The sequence below is a fragment of the Sus scrofa genome, chromosome 13 (genome assembly GCF_054392235.1).
Source record: "Sus scrofa isolate SSC_HxYL_T2T_F1_AM1 chromosome 13, Sscrofa_HxYL_maternal_Yorkshire_Landrace_v2.0, whole genome shotgun sequence".
In the NCBI taxonomy this organism is placed as follows: Eukaryota; Metazoa; Chordata; class Mammalia; order Artiodactyla; family Suidae; genus Sus; species Sus scrofa.
This window is the reverse complement of record NC_139395.1, coordinates 110,310,696-110,334,980: the sequence shown is the minus strand read 5'-3', so window position 1 is coordinate 110,334,980 and position 24,285 is coordinate 110,310,696. Positions and strand designations below refer to the sequence as shown.

Sequence of the window (24,285 nt, the reverse complement as noted above, 5' to 3'; positions counted from 1 at the left end):
GGACATTTAGGTTGTTTCCTTGTCTTGGCTATTGTAAGTAGCACTGAGATTGATGTAGAGGTGCATATATCTTTTTCAATGAAAGTTTTGTATGAATATATGCCAGCAATGGGATTGCTGGGTCATATGGTAGTTCTCTATTTAGTTTTCTGAGGTACCTCCATCCTGTTTTCCATAGTGGTTGTACCAATTTACATTCCCACCAGCAGTGAAGGAGGGCACCTTTTTCTTTACCCCCTCTCTAGAGTTTGTTATTTGTTGACTCTTTGTTCTAGCATATCTTGTCCGACTTGAATATGTTCCTTCCCTGTGTAACAGGGACCCTGGTATCTCCTTGCAGAAATTTCAGGAAGATTTAGAGAAGGGCATGTTAGTGTAGTGGTCTTTGGTGAATGGCAGCTTTTATAATCATTGACTCATGAAGTAATGTGGCCCCCACATTTGTGTCGGTGGTTTTACTAATTGGACTTGGAACTCTTGGGGCAGATACGTGCCAGGTTTTTGCCTTGAGTTGGTCTAGATTCAGAATTATGTGACTGGGGAGACTGAGGTGTGGGAAGAAGATAGCGTAGAACCTCTTCAGCATGAGACTTAATTAAATGATGTCATAGTGACCCAGTGATAGGAGTAGCTGTTCACTTAACTTCTAGCCACTGAGTACATATTTGTTCAGGCTCTGGGTGTTGGCCCTTGGCCTATGCTAGTTCATCTACTCTACCGAATACCTGTGGTGGGTTCTCTAGCCTTAAGAAGAAGGTATTTAGGCTCAGAGGCTTAGGGGTTCGATAATCTGGATTATCAGATTCTAAAAAATAAAAATGCAGGAAATATTGCATAGGGCAAACTTTTTTTTTTTTTTTTAAGGTTAGACTTTATTGTATTACTCTGATTCTATTTTCATTTTCTGGGAATTGTTTTTTGTTTGTTTGTTTGCCACGCCCATGGCATGCGCAAGTTCCAGGGCTGGGGGTTGAACCCACACTACATCCTTAACCTCCTGAGCCACCAGGGAATTCCTGCATGGGACATACTTACACTAAAAAGTTACCTGTTACTTGAAATTCAGATTGAATTTGGTGCCCTGTTTTGTCTGGCCCATCTCCCCATAACTTTCCCAGGACCACTCAGTGAGAAAAGGAGAAAGCTGGATCTTGGACTTTCCCCCACCTGAGTTTGCAGTCCAGGTATTACCTGTTACTCTGTGATGTTTCTTTAAGAAATCATAACACAGATGTGAAAGTTGAGGAAAATGCCATTCGATGGGACTTAAAGTCCTTCACTCATTGTAAACTTAGAAGCTGAACTTAGAGACTTTTTTTTTTTTAAACCTGATTCATGAAAGGTAATGCCGGATTAGGTCTAATGATTAAAAATGGAGAAAGCAGTGATGGTTTATAAGATATTTACTATATACCAAGTACCATGATAGAACTAATCTGAAAGAACCCTGACGTTTTCAAACTAGGTTTTAGGTAAGAAGTCAAAGATTCTAAACTATCCAGTTGTTGAGGTGACCCATCAGAGGAAGCACCATTCTCCCCATCCCACCAAAGCCTGTTGGCCTAGACCTGACATTATACATGACCTTCTGCTGGGAGAATCTTGGGGGAGTAATCAGGGGTGATACATTATTCACCCAGTGCCTCTGCTGACCTTAGAATAGGTGTTTGTTTTATGACTTTTTTCGAATGGGCTGCATAGAAAGTAATTTGCTGCTGCTGAAGAATGGGATATTTAATAAAGGGAGGGTATGTCTGGGCTCTAAAAAGTCCGTGAGTGTTTCTCAAGGGTCAAATGCATATTTTGGGCCATGCCTGCTTTTTAAAAGCTCGCTATCTGCCCCGTGGACCTGCTGAGTGCTCATACTATGTGCCTAGTTTGGCCATTCAGGATAACCCCGAGGGCACTGCCCATTGCTGTGGTGTTGGGTCTATACCTGACCTGTATAACAGCTTTTCCAGGGAGCTTTGAGGGCAAGAGGGATGGAGAACTTTTTGGGAGGAAAAGACTCTGTGTAGGTGAGGAGGGTGAGGAACAGTTTTCCTGTTCCCCTTTTCTTAATCATCCCTTCTGATAGCATCATGTGACTGTGTTGGGGGATCTTGAAAGAAAAAAAAAAGGAGAGATTTCCAAGCCTGACTTGGGACCACTTTGCTTTCCATTTCTTTTCTGTATTGAGTAGGAAATGAGCCCAAATGTGCCTTTTACTTTTCAGGTAGCTTTTGTTCAGCAAGCTAAAAGAACTAGAAATCCATCGCTTTGTGCTAATTTTGTGCTATGGAAACAACATTATCTTTTTGTGTAAGATTATCAAGAAGTATTTATTAATCACTGGATTTATTTAACAGGAGTGAGTATTTCTAAGATATCTCAAAGTTTGGGGTGCCACTGTGTTCAAAATGCTGGTTAGTTCAATTTAAACAGTGCAATCCACTGCTTTTCTGGGTTGATGTAAAGGATTTCAAGACTAATTACAAAAACATAACATGTGAGTCTAAGCACTTTATAGGTATTAAAATTTTGCCATAACACTTTGAAGTGGGAATTATTATGCCTCTTATACAAATAAGGAAACCAAAGAGCAGAGAGTTTAAGTAACTTGCCCAAGGTCACACAGCTAGTTGGTGGCAGAATCGGGATTTGAGCCTAGGCAGATGGGCTCCTAAACTCTTAACTGCTATTGTGTATATATGCCCAATAAAGTCTTGCTGGCAGGATATTTTAAGTATGTGTACCTTCCCCCCACCTTTGAAATTCAAATTTCTTAAGCATATTTAAGAGTAAATAGTGGGGTTTGTACTCTGGCCAAGAGGTATGCCAACCAGGAGAAATATGAATGGGAAAGGGGGTAGAGCTTGGCGTCTTAGAGTAGAGGGTTGGGTTAGCTGTCTGGGTTGTGTGGTCCTGGTGGGAATAGAGTAAAGGGGTTGACACTGGTCTGAGAGGTGCAGGGAGTCTCGGGTCACAGCTGAAGCTAGGAAGAAGAAATGGTAAGCAGGGTCGCTATTAGGTAGAGAAATCCAGGAGTACAGGAGTTAATGTTCAGGATGGAGAGACCTAGCTACAAAGCTTACATGCAGGTCTATAGTCAATTAATTGCTTTTGAAATACCTACCTGTCTGTCTCTACCTGTCTCTATAAAGAAGTTGTTTAAAGCATGCAAATAGAGCTTTTGTATACTTGAGGGAGAATTGTCCTGTGATAACCTGCTGGTTCATTCACTAAAAACTGGCTTTTTCAGACCCATTCATGCTACTTACCTCACTCACAGGGATATGTTTTTTTACCTGAGAAGTAGCCCTCACTGCCCAATCGTCCCCCCCCCTTTTTTTTTACTATAACCTCATTCATTCTAAGTTGGAAACATTCCAGTCTCCTCTGTGATCATTGCTATGTTTGTGTGTGGAATCAGGACAAAAATCAAGGAAAAACTTCAACACTGTCAATATATATGTGCTTAAACCGACTGGCTCAGATACAGTGTAGAGGACCACATGTAGCTGATTTTTTTAGTGGATTGTTTTTGCCTCAAATGGGGTGATGTTTGCTTCCGTGAGTGTGTGTGTATGCTTCTGTGTGTCTCTGTGTGTGTGCATTCATTTTCTGCTTTCAGCCTGCGTCACTACCGTGGTAATCAGTGTTTCTCAATGGCCTCTGTAGGTGAGGAGGGTTTCTTTGATGGTTTAAAGACCTACACTTCCCAGACATTAAATGTGCATAATGCCTTGAGGGCTTTAAGCGCTGCACTAAGCATGCATGTCTCATACCCGAAGTAGCCACAGCGCCTGCATTCCCACAATAGCGGCAGCCCTGAGCAGATGCTTCCAGTGTTCTTATCTGGCTGTGCTTTTCACTTTGGGACAAAGTTCTATAATCATATCTCATGGATTTATTTTTTCCACACTGTAAAGCCTGAATGGTGAAGATCTCATCATGCCATAAAGGGCAGCATGAGTCAAGTTCTTGGGTCTGCCAAGGATTTCTTTACCTTTTTTTTTTTTTTCCTTCCTTTTTCCTTTTTGGAGATGTGTATCAGGAAAAGGCTTTGCCTTTAGAGAGAAATTTTACTGCTCTTGCCAATAATGTGTAACAATATTAAATTTAATGGCAGACCTTGAAGTGTATAAAAACCTAAGTCCAGAAAAAGGTAAGAGTCATACTAATTTTAAGGTAAGTGTAATAATAGTCCTAGTAAAAGATGCTATACCTTTCTTATTTCATGTTTGGTTAAGTTAAAGATTTATTTGAGCTCTTGACATCATATTTGATATTATATTTCAGTATGAGATGAAAAGGTAAAAAGTATTTGATATCTCTTTTTTTTTTCTCGCCAATGTGTACTTTTATAATGGTAGAATTTGCATGCTGACAAATTGGAAGTGTATCACTGTAATAAAGTGGTCAGTGACAAAACCATTTGTGTTCTTAGGTTATAAGTCAAACAGGCTTAAAAATCTCATTTGTCTGATACTTACAAACAGTTTAAATTTAAACATTGCTCTGTCTTATTCAGTTTGAAAAATGATGGATAAATCTCTATTTTAACTTCCTACAATAATCTGGAAAGAATCATCCCCAATTTGTATCAGCTAAAGAAAGTCATGAATAGTGAAAATAATTAGCTTTTGAAAATGAAATGGCATAAGTATTCAGCATGGATAAAATGGAGGCAGAATCCATGTGTCATGTTCTCAGAGGCTATCTGTCAGCTCCCCTGCATGAAAGAAACATTTTAAAGTATGATTTAGGAGATGGGGAATTTGAAATAGATGGAGATTGTTTTGAATTATAAGAAATGTTCCTGTCTGGTCAGACAGAATAAATGACATGTCAAGAAATTCCTTCTAAACTTATCTTGAACCCAAAATTGGGCTGTTGTTTCAGATTATTCATGTACATCTACTCAAAGGTAACTTTATCGTGCCAGTGTTCCATCTGAGAGACTGTCTTGAGGTTGTTGCTAGTTGATGGTATCAGCTTCAATGTGCCACGTTCATGGTGCCAGCAAGGATGCTTGCTTTTTATGCAAAATATAAATTAAACCCCGGTTGAGGTTTCTGAGTATAGCTGAGTTTGCTAAGCCTTAGGAAGGAGCTTTTATACAGAAATCAGGTAGGATTTGGTTTTCCCAGGAAGCAGTTTGTTGGAAGGGTTTTCCATTTAGAGTTTTGTCTTTTCATGTGTTTAGAAACTTGTATGTATGCTGAATGTTGGAGCCAGTTGAATGGCATCCCATACTCTCAGAATTGTCTTGCTTTACACATCATGGAAGTAAGGGTAAAAATCACTCCCATTTCTTTTACCACATAAAGTAATCTTTAGGCTTAAAGTTAAAAGTAAGCTTTAACTCTTAACCCAATAGCAATTCGAATGAGTTTTTTAGTCCTATAAGCCATTAAAGTTGATGAATGTAGGGTGTCTTGTTTGAAGGTAGATGTAGTCACATACAGGTGGTCCTCCTAGAGTCTTTTTTTTTGAAATGAGCATATACTTCATATTTTACTTAATAGATTTTCAATTATTCATTTTAGTGATTTATTTTGCTGCTGAGTGAAAGATTTTCTTTACTGACTGTCCATCTTAATATTAAAATCATCCTAGTGGGTAGCACAACTTTTCAAGAATAAATCTTTCTTATGAATTCCAAATCAATATTAAGTGGATCCTCTTAAATTATACAGATCAGCTCTATTTCCAAGTGTGTGAAATTAATAGATTCTGAATTCTCATGAAATCTGAGTTGCATTATTAAACAGTAATGTAAGTAGAAGTGATTTCAATTTATGGAGATACAAACTTGAAAAATATTCATTCTGAGCCAGGAAGACAGAAGAGAAGAAACCTGAGTTTTGATGGTATATCCTTAGTCTTAAAACTGTTTATTAAGTGTAAAACTCAGGTTTGCTCCTATATTTTGTATTTATCCACATCCTCAGAAAATTATTATTATTTTTCTCATAGTTTAATCCAATGTGCTATAAACCTCCACATTAGAAGGCATTTTATTGATTATTAAAATAGCATTGAATATGTAAAGAATTTGATTTGCACTGTACAAACAGAAATCAGAGCAAGCTTCAGGCACATGTTTCAGGCAAGTGTTTTGTAATTTTGTCATGTCTAGGAACCCCAATTTCCTTTTTAGTAACAACAGATAACACTGCTTTCTTGCTTACTTCAAAAGATTGTTATGAAAATTACTGGTAAAATGTCTCTGAAAGCATTTGGGAGATGGGAAAGGACCACAGAAATGGAAAATGATATAGTTATGGAACTAAGGATAACACGTATTTTTTTTACTTTAGTTGAGAAGAATTTATATTTGTTCTGGAGTGCAAATCAAAAGCACTTTGACCTAGAACCTTGGTGCCATCTGCTACTAATTTTCCCCTTGGCTTAGTATAACCTACATGCCAGCAGTGTGCATGCTGGGTATGAAAGCCTTATGGAAGCGCTGATGTCAATGTAGGAGTGAGTCCTAGATTCCTAGAGCAGGAAGAAACCATAGCAATCTTTCTCTTTTTAAAGGAGGGGGGGAAAAAAAGAAAGAAAGAATATAGGCTGCATAATTTTCTCTAAGACATGGAGCAGATCTGTGGTTGGAATCAGGCCTTCCAGTTCCCAGATCGTGATGGCTGGACCCACTCTTTTCAAATATGCAGATTTTTGCTTTTAGCAGATGCTAAGCATTTAGATACTTGTGATTTCTCTCATCTTATGTCATTTGAATTCTTTGTGCAAGGCCATTTTTAAGGAGGGGAAAATTGAGTTTCTTGTGGAATTCCTAACTGCTTATAATTAATAACCAAATATATCAAATATGTACTTTCTATACAAGGTGCTAATGGGGATATGAAAATGAAAGTATTACCGTCTTTTCCAGTGATTTGCTAGTGCAAAGACAAGCTCATATCACTGCAATTACAGTACTATAATAGAGGAGCATTCCAATGGTACCTTGAGCATGGAGAAATCAGTAAAGGATTTCTGGAGGTAACATTTGCACCCAGCCTTGAAGGGTAAGAAGGATTATATCTCATGGATAGGCAGGTATTGAAGATGAAGTAGGCAAGGGCCAATAAAGACCTCATAATCCAGGTTAAGAAATTTGGGCATTATCCAAGAAAAACAAAGCAGATGGTTTTTAGCTGGGGAGAGATTTATCTGATTTACATTTCAGATCTCTCTGACACAGTTTAGAAAATGATGGCAGGGATAAGGCTAGAGCAAGGGAGACCGGAAGGCTGTTGCAGGAAACAGGTGAGAATACAAGGGTCTCAGCTCAAGTTTCCTAGCTTAGCTGTTCTTTCAGGAGAAAGCCCTGGGCTCTCAAGTCCATATTGTAGCCTCTCCCTCAAACTCACACTGGTTCTTCCTCCTCAGCTCAAGTTTCCTAGCTTAGCTGTTCTTTCAGGAGAAAGCCCTGGGCTCTCAAGTCCATATTGTAGCCTCTCCCTCAAACTCACACTGGTTCTTCCTCCTCAGCTCAAGTTTCCTAGCTTAGCTGTTCTTTCAGGAGAAAGCCCTGGGCTCTCAAGTCCATATTGTAGCCTCTCCCTCAAACTCACATTGGTTCTTCCTCCTCCTGTGTTTTGTATCCAGTCACTGTCTTGTAGTTGAACTAAACCAGCTACAAGCAGGTAATTACCTTATATTCCATTTAACATTTCTGCTCTAAGTTTGTGACCTCTTGTCCTTCAGACAGAATTGTGACTAATTCTTCTTTTATAGAGGACAACAACAACAACAAAATCATTTTCCCAAGAAGCCCAAAGAACCCCAACTCCACCATTTTTAGGTTGTAGGACATGGGTTTCAAATTGTCATGTTGCCAGGATAATCAGTCCAAATAAAACATCAGAGTGGGAAGGTTAGAGGCCATCTCTTGGTACTTGATTTTGTTTTTGTCAAAAAGGTCTATTTTCTCATTTAAGGAGAAGATGATGCTCATATGCTGTGTACCTTATTCTGTCCCACAGATCTATCATTCTATTTCTTGAACTATCAGTTAGGGCAAGTTCTCCATCATTATCCTTATTCAGAATTTTTTGGCAATATTTTTTTTTTGGCCACGCCCATGACATGTATAAGTTCTCCAGGTAAGGGGTTGAACCTGTGCTACAACAGTGACCCAAGGCACTGCAGTGACAACGCTAGATCCTTAACCTGCTGTGCCACAGGAGAACTCCTATTCAAAAAATGTTGGCACTTTTCATGTATTTTCTATTTCAGATGAATTTTTTCTTTTCTTTTTTTGTCTTTTTAGGGCCACACCCCAGGCATGTGGACATTCCCAGGCTAGGGGTCGATTTGGAGCTGTAGCTGCTGGCCTACATCACAGCCACAGCAATGCCAGATCCGAGCTGAGTCTGTGACCTACACCACAGCTCACAGCAACGCCAGATCCTTAACCCAGCGAGAGAGGCCAGAGATGGAACCTGTGTTACCAGTCGGATTCATTTGCGCTGAGCCATGATGGGAACACCCATATTTTAGGTGAATTTTAAAAATAGCCTGTCTAGTCTCAAAGGTAATTTTGTTGGGATTTTTGATTGGAATTGCCTTGCATTTATAGATTAACTGAGGAGAACCACCATTAAGACATTGAGTCCTCCCTTTCAGGAGCACACTAGAGCGTACCATATTTAGGTCTTCTTTTTTTTTTTTTTTTTTTGCCATTTTTGGGGCCACTCCCTCGGCATGTGGAGGTTCCTAGGCTAGGGGTCCAATCGGAGCTAAAGCTGCCAGCCTACACCACAGCCACAGCAAGGTGGGATCCGAGCTGCATCTGTGACCTACACCACAGCTCACAGCAACGCCGGATCGTTAACCCACTGAGCAAGGGCAGGGATCGAACCTGCAACCTCATGGTTCCTAGTTGGATTCGTTAACCACTGCATCATGACGGGAACTCCTAGTTCTTCTTTTATGTCAATGAGCTTGGAGTTTTCTTCGTGCAGATTTTCCAGTGTCTTTTTAGGTTTATTCTTGTGGTTTTAGTTGGTATGTGAATATATTTTTTTTTTCAGCCACATTTTCTTATTTTTTGGAAACAGTTAAAATGTAAACATAGTAGTATAGAAGAATTAGTGCAAAAAGTATAGTTCTCTCAGTCCTCTTCACCTCTGTCTAAATAAACTACTTTAACTCTTACTATCTTTTTTTGGTAGTTTTAATGTTACTTTCATATCTCTAAATGATGTACTTAAACTACTATTTTTTTCTTTTTTTTTTTGTCTTTTGAAAACCACACCCACAGCACATGGAAGTTCCCAGGCTAGGGATGGAATCAGCACTGCAGCTGCTGGTCTAACCACAACCATAGTAATGTGAGATCTGAGCTGCATCTGTGATCTACATCATAGCTCATGGCAATGCCAGATCCTTAACCCACTGAGCAAGGACAGGGATTGAACCTGCATCCTCATGGTTCCTAGTCAGGTTCGTTACCACTGAGCCACAACAGGAACTCCTACTTACTGATTTTTAATTTTCGATATTATCTATTAATTTTATTCTATGGCAGATGGGGAGTTAACTCACTCATACCACCCCTTGTGTCTTTCAGTTACCCCATTGCTTTCCTCTGTAACTTTAATACTTCACTTAAACTTTTGTGTTTCCTGATCTACCTGACAGAAATACTCGATTTGGTGATCACACCATTCCCTTTCATCAACTCTTTCTCTCAGTTATCCCTCCTAACTTTTCTCATATATAATAATTTTTCCATTCTTTTTCTGTATTCATAACTTTTCATTCCGTGTTTTGACAATAGGTTGATTTAAAAAGTTTATTATCATTAAGCAAAGTTTATATACTATGATTGCATACATTTGCATTATTTTGACTCTGTAAATAAATGTTCATCAGAACAGGTTAATTGTTTAATTCAGGAGATGGTATCTGAGGAAAAGGACAGATATTGGAGATTTCTATACCAGGTGATAGCATCAAATTCATTAGAGAAAACTGAGCACCTGATAATTTGACAACTAGCAATAATCATTGTAACTCAATGAGACAAGTATAATGATCTCCATTTTAGGGGTGAGGAATTTGAGGTACAGAAAGAGAAAAATAACTTCCCCTAGGTCATACTGTATTTACTAGAGCTGATACTTGAATCCTGTTGGCTAACTCTGGAGTCTGACTTGCCATCCTATTCCCTTTCTTAGATTATTATTTTCTTGGAGGTGATAAGATAACGTAGGCAGAAAGCAATCGATTGCCTTCTCTGTAAGTGGTTCTCTACTGTCTTTACACAGACATCTCAGTTTAACTTTTGCTTTCTGCAGTTGTCTTTCCCCAGCCACCAGGTTGGCTTGACATCCCCTTGAGTAAATGGACCTGCAAATGCTTTATTTCTGAGTAGGATACAGAAAGAAGAATGTGTGGAAGATTGCATGGGGGTTGGGTTAGGGAAGCAGTGGAGTAAGAATGGTTAGGGTGTGACCAGATCACAGAGGGTTTTTGATACCCTCTCAAGGAGTTTGGGCTGGATCTAATGAAGAAGGGGAGAGGATGGTAAGCTTTGGAGTAAATGAGTGGTTAAAAGTGATATTTTATGAAACAAAAGTGCTATTTTAGGAAAAAATAGTGGTATTTAAGGAAAAAAGAAGTACTGTGAAGGATTGACTCAATAGCCAAAGATAAAGAGTCCTGTAGTCTACTTGAGAAATTGGTTCAGGCATATCAAGGCCATGAACCCTAGTCATTGAGGTTTTGATAGATGATCTGTTACTGTGTCTAATTACTTGTCAACAAAACAGAAGCTACCATGAGTGAGCTAGAGTTACTTTAGCTGTCTCTTTGAGAAAAGGTGAATGATTGTTTCTATTGATCTGTTTAAAGAATAAGTCATGGTGATAGATGTGTGTAACATAAGGTTTTCATCTAATCCAGTGACCTGTTGCTTCTCATTTTTCTTAAAAATCGATGTCAATATTGTCTGTCTTTTTTTACCCCCAGGAAGAGTTGTAAAAGATAAAATTTGAGAAAATACACAAGCAGTGGTTATGAGGCATCCCCTCTCAAATGTAGATATAAAATTGGGAGAAGAGATTAGAAGGGATGATGTAAAAGACAGCTCTAAAGGACAATTTTATTCCTTTTTCTCTTACAGTTTCTCTTTGCACATTTGCCCCTTTTTAAATTCTTTATTTTGAATGTCCAAAGTTATGCTCAATTTTTTTTTTAAATAAGCAATACTGATTTATATTAAGTACTAAGTAAGATGTCTCCTTGCCCTGTTCTCACTCCTCAGATATAACCGTGCTTGGTATTTTGGCATGTGGGTTGGCATCCTTCTAGGAGTGTGTGTTATGTGTGTGCACACATTACGGTCCCATCAGTGGGTAAGATTTCCTAGGGAGGAAACACTTTTTTTCTGTAAAAAAAAAAGTGGACTTAGTAACTAAATTCCTCTCATACAGCGAACCTTCTCCTGATACTGAGGTTTTGAGGTTAATTTCCATTGTCATTCTTTTTTTTTTTTTTTTTTTTTTTTTTTTTTTTTTTTTTTTTTGCTTCTTAGTGCTGCACCTGCAGCACATGGAGCTTCCCAGGCTAGGGGTTGAATTGGAGCTGTAGCTGCTGGCCTACACCACAGCAACGTCAGATCCTTAACCCAATGGGTGAGGCCTGGGATGGAACCGGCATCCTCCTGGATCCTAGTTGGGTTTGTTAACTGCTGAGCCATGAAGGGAACTCCACATATTTGCATTTTTTTATTTACTCCTTTCTTTTCTTGGGTTCTCACTAACATTTGGAAAAATGAAAAGTTCAGAAAATAAACTGGGAAAATGAAAGGAAGCAGGCATGGGAAGCATAGTAAATGAGAAAACAAATTTTGGTGGTGGTGTTGGGGGAGAGAGAGGAATCATGTTTCCAATTTCTTATTTATCACTTAATTTTCATCTTAAAAATTTTTGGTTGGCCAGCCCTCTTCTTATTTGGTCATGGTGGGTGGTCATTCTGAACTTTATTTCTTCTTTGATCTCTATTTACTTTCTTTTTCTGCCTCAAATTTATGCCTTTCTTCCTCTGAAGAAATGGTGGATGGAAGCAAAATATGCATAGAGGAAAAATAAAATGGATGAAGAACGAAGACATCCCATTCTTCTTAGGCTTGCATTTCTTTTGCTACTCTGGGTACACTTTTGTTGGTTGTGATCTCTCCTCCACAATCTTCCTTTCTGTTTTTAAATGTCTGTGCCCTAGTTTTCTAATTTCATTTTGTTTCTTTTTTATAGAAATAAAATTTATGATATGCTTAATTTATAAAGCTGTACACAAGTCCACGAAGATAAGAATTAATGGCTCAGACATGCATTAGCTGTAAGGTCTTGGAGCAGTTACTTGCCCTTTGTTTTGGGCCAGGGAATCTTTCTAAGATGCTTTCTGTGATTTTTCTCATTCTAAAACTCAGAACTGTTAAGAACAAAAACAAAGCAACTCAAACATTGGCAGGCTTAGCAGAAGTCCTGAGGATCTTGGAGACCCACAAACTGATGCAAGTGCCAAAGTTGTTGACTGTTAGTACAAATAGTGTTAGCAGGCCATGACTACATTCTCTTCAGATTCAGTGGGTAAATATAGCCCTTATTTGAAAAGAGAGTTCAATTTTGGTCACCGTATTTTAAGAGGGTGGACATTGGGATATGAAAATGAATAGTAACAGAATGGAAAATGGGTTCCTTTAGGAACCTTTAAGATTGAGGGACTAAACACACTGTTTCTTGGTTGAACAATTCAGTTTTGCAATCCTGTGGTTTCTAACTATTGATTTATCTTTTCAAATTGTGTCCTTCGACTAATGTGTTTATGCCATCGTTTTCATGCTACTCCTTTATTCTGGCCTTCTGGATACAACTCTAAATTTATACTCCTTTCTTCAAGTTCTTTAATTTCTCATTTATTCAATACATAATTTATTTTCCTGGTTCATCTATTTGTATCTCCCCCCATTCTCACATACAGCCTGTTCTCTTTTTTTCATTATCATTCCTTTATTTCTTTGGATCCCCTAGTGAGATGTGAGGGACACCGGTGGCAGGGAGAGCACTGGAAGTTGGAGGATTTCTCCAGTGCTTTGGTATTGTGGGAATAAGGGGGTTTGGAATAAAATAGCAGCAGAAAACAACCAAATGTTCTAATGAGCAGCTTAGCTCTTTAGGTAATCACCTGAGTCAATTTCTCCGGCACTTGTTTTCCTCATAAAACAAATATGGATCCTTTGCATTTTGAAGAGTTATGAGGATTAATGAGATGACATGTGTAACAAGTCTTGCCCAGTGCTTGGTACCTAGGCCTTCAGGGAATATTGCATCCCTCCCCTAATAACACATGCTTGCTCATTTCAGTAGCTATGTTCTGTACACACCTCTCATCTGTGTCTCTTCCTTCTTTTCTCTTTGTGTTGACAACCTTTATCAGTTTCTATGTGTATTTTTTCTCACATTCTTGGGTACTTACCCTTCTACCTACCTTCAATATAGCCAAAACCAAAAATAAGTCAAGCACTGATAAAAATGTGCAATGAAAAACCAAGGAAGCAAAAAATTAAATTCCTAGTTGATTTTAATTAGCAAAATAGCTTTTTCTTTTGAAACAGATTACTCTCTCAGTTCTGATGGTCATAGCTCCCCTATACTGTGCAGTATCACTGAAGCAAAATTCCCTGGGAAGAATTAATATTTGGTCATTTGTGCTGATTTCTTTCATGCTGTCTCTCAAATCCAGATTAGCTCCTCTTATAGTCATGCAGACCAGTTATATAAATTAAGCATACTGTCACTTTAAAGATAACTAGGTAACTTCCAAATGCTATGTATTAGGATCTTGTAAAGATGAAATAGGATTTTTTAAAAACGACAAAGAGAACTAACAAATTATTTGTGTTTTCAAATATTAAATGAGAGTTTTTTTTTGGTCTAGCCTGATTGGCAAAGGATTACAAAAAAAAAATGTAGTGTCAGTAGAGGTGTGGGAAACTGGGCACTTTTATATATGGCTAGTGGGAATCTGAATTAGTGTTTCAAGAGGGCGGTTTGTCAGTATGTGAACCCTGTGGCTCAGTAGCTTCCAGAACTAGTCCTGTGAAAGTACTTGCACGTTTGCACAAAGATATATCTAGGAATACAAATAGGAATGTTTATTGCAGTAATTTTTTTGTAATAGCAAGAAAAAGGCAGTAACCTAAATGTACACTAGGAGATAGCTGATTTTTAAAAAATATCCTATCTACTTTGTGGGTCAATGCAGCTACTCACAGTGTTAAGATCTTTTGATATGAGAAGATTCCCATGGTTATATTAAATGGAAAATATTATATTCCTGTTTTTTCTTCATGCCTGAATGTAAGTGCATAAAAAAATGACAAATGGAGCTCAGAGGCTTATGCCTCAAAATTATAACACTAGTTATCTTTGACAATGGGATTATGTGTGATTTATTTTCTTCATCTCACTTCTTTATACATTTATAATTAACACATATTACATTTATAATCAGGAAAAAAAACCCTGTAAGAAACAAGTTATATAAAGAACAGTCTTCTGCTATCTCACAGCTCTGCTCTGATTATGCCAGGACTATCCTGAGATGCTTGAGACAGTCTCACTACCTCCAGCCTCTTTTCCTCTGGATGGGTGTGCTAACAGTACATCTCTTATTTTTTGCTGTCTCTTGTTCTCTCCAAGTCCTTTTCTTTAGGGTTGTGTACAAGTCATTTCCCAGGGTCTGTCTTTGCTGCCTCTCTTTCCACTGCTTTGTTAATTTACTATCTATTTAGAACAATTTATTCTTTTTGGGGGGAGGGGCACACCCATGATGTGTGGAAGTTCCTGGGCCAGGGATCTGATTCAAATTGCAGCAGTGACAATGCCAGATACTTAACCTGCTCTTCCATAAGGCAACTTCTAATTTGTCCTTTTATTTTTTTTTTTGTCGTCTTTTTGCCATTTCTTGGGCCGCTCCCTCGGCATATGAAGGTTCCCAGGCTAGGGGTTGAATCGGAGCTGTAGCCACCGGCCTACGCCAGAGCCACAGCAACGTGGGATCCGAGCCGCGTCTGCAACCTACACCACAGCTCACGGCAACGCCGGATCGTTAACCCACTGAGCAAGGGCAGGGACCGAACCGCAACCTCATGGTTCCTAGTCGGATTCGTTAACCACTGCACCACGACGGGAACTCGCAGCTTCGTTATTTCTGAAATGTTATACAGATACAAGAGGGAAGCTTTCATTAACACAGATATTACTGTTTTGCATTAAAAATCTAATCCACTAATCCACTTGACTTGTGGATTAGAACAGGAGTTAGCAAACCACATCCTGTGGGCCAAACCTGGCCAGCTGCCTGTTTTTGTAAATAAAGCTTTATTGGAACATAGCCAGTTCAATAGTTTACATATTTTCTAAGGCTGCTTTTGCACCACATGCAAAGTTGAGTGATCACCACTGAGATTGTATAGCCCACAAAGCCTATACCATTTACTATGTGGCTCTTCACAGAAAAAGTTTGCTGACCCTTGGACTAGACTGTGTGTCTGAGGTCTTATTCATTTGGTATTCGGTACAGTGTCTGAGACACAGCAGATGCTTAGGGAATCTTTACTGAGGGGCTGAAATCTCTTTTAGGGGCCTGTAGTTTAGAAATGATGTGGCTAGAAGGCAATTTCAGGAGGGAAGTTGCTTCTCCATCAGAGTGGATGAGCATTAGGTTCCTTTGCACTCTTTGAATCGCCAAAGAGCCAAGGTAATCAGGCACCCTTAGTGCAGGACCAGCTGAATCCCCTCTATTTTGCTGTCTTTGCCAAGTCCTTCTCTGAAGAAAAGCAAATGTCCCTTCTCATCGTTATAATTGGTACAATCAAACTGTTTATGGTGCATCACTAGTCAACTCATTACGCTTGGCAAATATGAAGTGAACAATTATTGCAGGGAGTAAAAGGCAGGGTAAGGTACAGTTGACTGAGGAATGTTTGTTTTAACCAGTGCACTGTCTTGTGAATGTTTGCTTCTGCTTGTTGTGGCGCTGTCTTTGGCTAGTTTGAAGTTATGATAGTTTGGACAATAGTAGTGCAAACATGATAATGACTCTTCTAATGATTGGCAAATTAAGAGTATACATACATCAGTCAATCAGTACAAATTCAGCATTTAGCATATAGAGGATATTAAACTAGATAATGGAGGGGGAAATTCATTGAGCTAACATTTATTGACTGCCTGGTAGCACTTATGCACCAGGTACCAAGGATAGTAGGATAAATAAGCATGGTTCCTGCTTGAGGCACACACAGCTTAGTGGGAGAAGATACAAGAAGAATTGGCAGATCCCTCCTTATCTTTGAGAGATAGGGAGAATTTTGCTGGGAGGTAATTATTTTTGTAGACATCAATATTTGGAACAGCAGTCTCTTCAACTGGAATAATCAGAAGGCTGAATATTTTGGCTGGCTTATGGAAAGTAAGGGAGAGGGGCAGAAGAGGAAAGAAAAAAAGGTGTATTGTTCCATCAGTTAGTTAATGACAGAACTGGGTCAAGATTTACTTCTCCATGCATATTCTTAGTTATCCAAATCTAACCAAAGACATCTGCCTAACTGATTAAATCACACATTACAAAAGGTGTTTTTTGTAGCTATGTTTAGTTCATACATTTTTTTTGTAGTTTTCTTTTTTGTTTTGAGCAGTTTTATTTTAGAATATAACCTTTGTAGAACTTAGCCATTGAACATACTGGGACCTGTTACTCCTAAGAAATTTGCAGAACAAGGGTAGAGTCTCATTTCACTTGGCAACCAGAATCTACAACAATGTCCTACATGCAGTTGGTGCTCAATAATTATTTATTAATAAAAATATTGGGAATTTCAATTTAATACCCCTTTTAACTATTGAAAAAAACAAACATAGAAAACAAAGATTAATTAGTAAATAATTGAGTTTTGGGACTGGGGATATTTGGTGACAATACATTTTTTATTCTCTCTGGACTCTTACTTTCTAATCTTAGGCTTATAGTAAAAAACAAACAAAAAACAACAAACAAACAACAACAAAAAAAACCCCCCCACACATTGCTTTTAGATTATGGCAGGTCCTCTAATTGTAGTGAATGTGTCCCCATGATGAGGTTGTACAAAGCAGTACCTTCAAGGCCTTTTATGGAAAAATGTGGGTGCTGGGTCTACAGCCAGGATATGGAGGATGACAACTCCAGCTTGATGAGTTGTTGGGCTTTCCTGATCTATTTTGCTGGTTTACCAAGGGGGCAGTACTACCCTATTCCTCCATATGCCAGTTTTCCATGTGACATTATGTTTGAAAGCCTCAGGTGGGGATTTGGGCTATATGGAATGTTCTGCACAGCACAGCAGGCCTTTATTATTTGATAAATTTCATTTAAAATTCAATTACCTATGAAGTCACCCTAGGGGAGCCACTCATCTTAAGGTACATATGAAAAGGAAAATTGTCAATTCATTTTCCAACAAGGGATTTCTTTTTAAAAGGAACATGTTGATTTTCTTTTAATAATGTAAAAATCTAAATGCAGGAGTTCCCATCGTGGCTCAGTGGTTTATGAATCTGACTAGGAACCATGAGGTTATGAGTTTGATCCCTGGCCCCGCTCAGTGGGTTAAGGATCCGGTGTTACCGTGAGCAGTGGTGTAGGTTGCAGATGCATCCCGTGTTGCTATGGTTCTGGTGTAGGCCGGCAGCTATAGCTCTGATTAGGCCCCTAGCCTGGGAACCTCCATATGCCATGCGTATGGCCCTAGAAAAGACAAAAAGACAAAAAAAAAAAAAAAAAAGAAAGAAAAATCTAAATGTGCAAAAGATGAAGCAAAACTCACAATACTGATAAGGGTAAATGGGTAGAAGAATTATTTGATGTCCCCTTCCCCATCCTTCCACTCCTGTAGTGGTTGAAATAATTTAAGTTCAGCTGCTGCTATTGTTCAATCACTTCTGATATTAGAATATTAGGATGGAGTATATGTTTCTCAGGGACAGAAATGGTGCAGTTTTGCTTTGTAAATCCCTGTGCTCTTTAGTATAGTGCTGTGCACACAGCAGGTTTCCAAGGGCTACTAACTACTGAAACAGCCTCATTGTGAAAGACCCACCATAGCTGGCTGGAAATAGCTTTGGAGTTGGTTTGCTGCTGCAATCCCTTAGCTTCTGCAGCATTCAAAGAATTTGAGAATTTGCTCTGAGAGCCAGCTTAGAGAGAAAAGAGGCTGGTAGAAGTGGCTGTTAACTTCTGCAAAGAATATAGTTCCCTTAATGGTGTGCACAGGTGGCCATGGGGTCTGTACTATTAGGAAAAGTCTGCAATTGTGTTCAGCTTGTTAGGCATTGAAAACCACCACACAGAGTGGGTGGTGCCTTTATAATCCAGGTGTGTGTGGGTGCCTTCTCAAAAGATCCCCACCTTCCGGAAGATATATAGCTCCCTCATTCTTGGGTATAGGTATATGAGCTTAGAAAAAGAAATGCTTTCCATGTCAAGTAGGAGAAATCACATAGTAGGCACTTGATATACCAGTATCAAATGAAGCAGAAGGCCCCATTCTCTAATGATTGACTGATGTTGGGAGATGAAGGGCAAATGAACATCTAACCCCTGTCAGGTGGTCAAAAGCAGTAAAGAAATATTCTGCAGTTTTGAGTTAGGGAAGGCTCCTTGGTTGTTGAGACATCATCTCTTCTCGTGATGGACTAGGAATTGAACTGACCAGTGCCGGGTTCCTCCACTGCTTCTTGATGTTTCAAAGACGGCAGAGAGGCTTGGTTTCCAGTGGCTGATGGGTTGTGATGAGCTTTATACGTTTCCAAACTGTGGTGATGGGATAGCTAGGGAGACAGTTTGGACTTGCTTGTGAATGTGGTACTACTTTGAGGTTTAATTCCTGACAAGTAAGTAGTTGGTTCTATGGTCTGCTGGGTAATTATGTTTTCTAAGTTAAGATTAGCTTCTTAATTACCTTTGAAGGAGAAGCTGTAATATCAAACTGTGATTGTTTTTGGCAGGCAGCCAGGGAAAAAGAACACAATTAAATGTGTGACTACTTTTTTCCTAATATGAAAGGCATATTTCTCAGTAGGATTATTTAACTGTTGGATAAAGATAGGCTTAAGTTGTATGAAAGATGAATAGAGATTAACTACAGAAACAAAGCAAATTTTATTTTCTAATATTCTTTATTCAATGAATTATTTTATACTCTGCTAATATAGCTTAAGGAGTAAATAATGGGAAATGATTGGGAATATCTTAGTTTTTCCTCAAAAGTATAGTTTCAGATTTTACAGCTCAATAAATATTTTTGAAATAATATACTGTAGGTGAGGAAAAATTGAATTTCCTACAACCCTCCTAGGTTCTCTGGCAGAGGGCCCTGTAAAAGACAGAATAACAAGGAAAAATAGCATACAATTTATCTAATATAAATTTTACCTGACACAGGAGTCTTCATAAGGAAATGAAAACCCAAAGAAATGGTTAAGCCTGAGCATTTTTATGCTAGGTTTGATAAAGGTGGAAAAATGTGTTAGGACAAAAAGAGTATGAGCTAACGGTAGTAAACTGGGGAAATTTTAGCAAGGGCTGTGTGTTTGGATTCTTCTTGGGATTCCTCTATCTAGCCATCCCCCTGGTAACCACCACTCCACTCTGTTTCCATTTCAGCTTTTATAGATTACACATATAAATGATATACAGTATTTTTTCTCTGGCTGACTGATTTCACTTAGCATAATGCCCTCAAGGTTCATCCATGTTGTTGCAAATGGCAGGATTTCTATCTTTCTCATGGCTGAATAATATTCATGTGTGTGTGTGTATATATATAAAATATTTTCTTTATCCATTCATCCATTGCTGGACATTTTGGTTGTCTCCATGTCTTGGCCATTGTGAATAATGCTGCGGAGAACATGGAAGTGCAGATACCTCTTTGAGATCCTGTTTTCCTTTCCTTTGGATTTATACCCAGAATTAGGATTGCTTGGTCATACAATAGTTGAATTTTTAATTTCCTAAAGAAACTCCATACTGGTTTCCCTAGTGGCTGCACCAATTTCCATTCCCACCTATAGTGTAAAGGATCCTTCCCCACACCCCAAATTCTAGCCAATACTTGTTTGTTATCTTTGGACTTTTTTTGACTGTGTCCACAGTAAGTGGAAGTATCTGGGCCAGGGACTGAACCCGAGCCACAGCAGTGACAATGCCAGATCTTGACCTACTGAGCCACCAGGAAATCCTGGACTTTGTTTTTAAAATTGAAATATAGTTGATTTATGATGTTGTGTTAATTTCTTTTTTTTCTACTTTATTTATTTATTTATTTTGTATGTGTGTCTTTTTAGGGCTGCATCTATGACATATGGAAGTTCCCAGGCTAGGGGTTGAATTGGAGCTGCAGCTGCCACCTACGCCACAGTCACAGCAATGCCGGATCCAAGCCGCATCTCCAGCCTACAACATAGCTTGTGGCAACACTGTATCCTTGACCCACTGAGCAAGGCCAGGGATAGAACTCTCATCCTCATGGATGCTAGTTGGGTTCTTAACCTGCTGAGCCACAACAGGAACTCCTTTTTTAAATTATAGTTGATTTACAGTGTTGTATTAATGTCTGTTGTACACAGAGTGATTCAGTTGTACATATATGTTCATTCTTTTTTATATTCTTTTCCAATACGGTTTTATCTCAGGATAGTGAATTAGTTCCGTGTGCTATGCAGTAGGACCTTGTTTATCTATTCCATGTATAGTAGTCTATATCTACTAATACCAAACTCCCAGTTCATCCTTCCTCCATTTCCCCTCCTTCTTAGCAACCACAAGTCTTTTCTCTGTTTGTGAGTCTGTTTGTGTCATAAATAGGTTCATTTCTATCATATTTTAGATTCTACATATAGGTGATATCATACAGTATTTGTCTTTCTCTTTCTGACTTATTTCACTTAGTATGACAATCTTCAGTTCCATCCATGTTGCTGGCAAATGGTGTGATTTCATTCTTTTTTATGGCTGAGTAGTATTCCATTGTATATATATACCACATCTTCTTGATCCATTCATCTGTCAGTGGACATTAGGTTGTTTCCATGTCTTAGGATATTGTAAATACTGCTGCAGTGAATTTGGGATGCACATATCTTTGAATTGTAGTTTTGTCTAGGTATATGCTCAGGAGTGGAATTGCTAGGTCATAAGCTAATTCTGTTTTTAATTTCTTAGCAACTTCCATACTGTTTTCCATAGTGGTTATACCAGTTTTCATTCCCACCAACAGTGATAGAGGGTTCCCTTTTCTCCACACCCTCTCCAGCATTTGTTACCTGTAGACTTTTAATGATGGCCATTCTGACTGGTATGAGGTGGTTGTATAGTATCTTTTTCAGAGAAATATCTATTTAGGTCTTCTTCCCATTTTTTGATTGGATTATTTTTTGTTGTTGCTGTTTTGTTGTATGAGCTATTTGTATATTTTGGAAATTAGGTCCTTATTGGTTGCATTGTTTACAACTATTTTCTCCCATTCTGTAGGTTGTCTTTTCTTTTTTTAATGATTTCCTTTGTTGAGCAAAAGCACTAAGTTTGATTAGGTCTGATTTGTTTATTTCTGTTTTTATTTCTATTGCCTTGGGAGACTGACTTAAGAAAACATTGTTATGATTTATGTCAGAGAATATTTTGCCTATGTTCTCATCTAGAAGTTTTATGACATCATGTCTTATGTTTAAGTCTTTAAGTCGTTTTGAATATATTTTTGTGTATGGTGTGAGGATGTGTTCTAAGTTCATTGATTTATATGCAGCTGTCCAACTTTTTCAGCCCGACTTGCTGAAGAGACTTTTCCCCAGGTGTGTGGGTTTATTTCTGGGCTCTGTATTATATTCCATTGATTCATTTTTCACCTTTCGATGATAGCCTCTTAAATAGGTGTAAGGCAATATTTCACTGTGGTTTTGATTTGCATTTGCCTGATGATTTCATTTATCCATCGGTCATTTGTGTGTCTTCTTTGGAAAAACATCTATTTAGTTCCTTTGCCCATTTTTTCATAAGACTTTTTTTTGGTGGACATTATGGTGAATAAGTTCTTTATATTTTTGGAGATTAAACTTTTATCAGATACATAATTTGAAAATATTTTCTCCTATTCTGTGTGTTACCTTTTCATTGACCTTTTTTTTTCTTTTTTTTCTTTTCTTTTCCCACTGTACAGCAAGGGGATCAAGTTATCCTTACATGTATACATTACAATTATATTTTCTTTTTCCCCACCCTTTGTTCTGTTGCAACATGAGTATCTAGACAAAGTTCTCAATGCTACTCAGCAGGATCTCCTTGTAAATCTATTCTAAGTTGTGTCTGATAAGCCCAAGCTCCCGATCCCTCCCACTCCCTCCCCCTCCCATCAGGCAGCCACAAGTCTTTTCTCCAAGTCCATGATTTTCTTTTCTGTGGAGATGTTCATTTGTGCTGGATATTAGATTCCAGTTACAAGTGATATCATATGCTATATGTCTTTGTCTTATTGACTTATTTCACTCAGTATGGGATTCTCTAGTTCCATCCATGTTGCTGCAAATGGCATTATGTCATTCTTTTTTATGGCTGAGTAGTATTCCATTGTGTATATATACCACATCTTCCGAATCCAATCATCTGTTGATGGACATTTGGGTTGTTTCCATGTCCTGGCTATTGTGAATAGTGCTGCAATGAACATGCGGGTGCATGTGTCTCTTTTAAGTAGAGTTTTGTCCGGATAGATGCCCAAGAGTGGGATTGCGGCGTCATATGGAAGTTCTATGTATAGATTTCTAAGGTATCTCCAAACTGTTCTCCATAGTGGCTGTACCAGTTTCCATTCCCACCAACAGTGCAGGAGGGTTCCCTTTTCTCCACAGCCCCTCCAGCACTTGTTATTTGTGGATTTATTAATGATGGCCATTCTGACTGGTGTGAGGTGGTATCTCATGGTAGTTTTGATTTGCATTTCTCTTATAATCAGCGATGTTGAGCATTTTTTCATGTGTTTGTTGGCCATCTGTATATCTTCTTTGGAGAAATGTCTATTCAGGTCTTTTGCCCATTTTTCCATTGATTGATTGGCTTTTTTGCTGTTGGGTTGTATAAGTTGTTTATATATTCTAGAGATTAAGCCCTTGTCGGTTGCATCATTTGAAACTATTTTCTCCCATTCTGAAAGTTGTCTTTTTGTTTTCTTTTGGGTTTTCTATGCTGTGCAAAAGCTTTTCAGTTTGATGAGGTCCCATGGGTTTATTTTTGCTCTAATTTCTATTGCTTTGGGAGACTGACCTGAGAAAATATTCATGATGTTGATGTCAGAGAGTGTTTTGCCTATGTTTTCTTCTAGGAGTTTGATGGTGTTCTGTCGTATATTTAAGTCTTTCAGCCATTTGGAGTTTATTTTTGTGCATGGTGTGAGGGTGTGTTCTAGTTTCATTGCTTTGCATACAGCTGTCCAGGTTTCCCAGCAATGCTTGCTGAATAGACTTTCTTTTTCCCATTTTATGTTCTTGCCTCCCTTGTCAAAGATTAATTGACCATAGGTGTCAGGGTTTATTTCTGGGTTCTCTATTCTGTTCCATTGGTCTGTCTGTCTGTTTTGATACCAGTACCACACTGTTTTGATGACTGTGGCTTTGTAGTATTTCTTGAAGTCTGGGAGGGTTATGCCTCCTGCTTGGTTTTTGTTTCTCAGGATTGCTTTGGCGATTCTGGGTCTTTTGTTGTTCCATATAAATGTTTGGATTGTTTGTTCTAGTTCTGTGAAAAATGTCCTGGCTAATTTGATAGGGATTGCATTGAATCTGTAGATTGCTTTGGGTAGCATGGCCATTTTTACAATGTTGATTTTTCCAATCCAGGAACATGGAATATCTTTCCGTTTCTTTACATCTTCTTTGATTTCTTTGATTAAAGTTTTATAGTTCTCGGCATATAGGTCCTTTGCCTCCTTGGTCAGGTGTATTCTGAGGTATTTGATTTTGTGAGGTGCAATTTTAAAAGGTATTGTATTTTTGTATTCTTTTTCTAATATTTCATTGCTGGTATACAGAAATGCGACTGACTTCTGAATGTTAATCTTATATCCTGCTACTTTACTGAATTTATTAATCAGTTCAAGTAGTTTTGGGGTTGAGTCCTTAGGGTTTCCTATGTATAGTATCATGTCATCTGCATACAGTGACAGTTTTATCTCTTCTCTTCCTAAATGGATGC

General features: G+C 38.4%; 1 protein-coding gene across 11 annotated transcripts in view; it reads left to right on the top strand.

Moving 5' to 3' along the window:
* Positions 1 to 24,285, top strand: part of PLCH1 (phospholipase C eta 1) — a 234,976-nt gene that overhangs the window by 56,646 nt on the left and 154,045 nt on the right. The window contains exon 1 of one of the 11 annotated variants that reach the window (XM_005669938.4): positions 3,798 to 4,147. The exons of the other annotated variants lie outside the window; for them this stretch is intronic. Coding sequence (XP_005669995.2) covers positions 4,105 to 4,147 — 43 coding nt within the window. The 5' untranslated portion in view covers positions 3,798 to 4,104. Of the gene's footprint in view, positions 1 to 3,797; positions 4,148 to 24,285 lie in introns of those variants that run through there. 11 annotated transcript variants of the gene reach the window in all.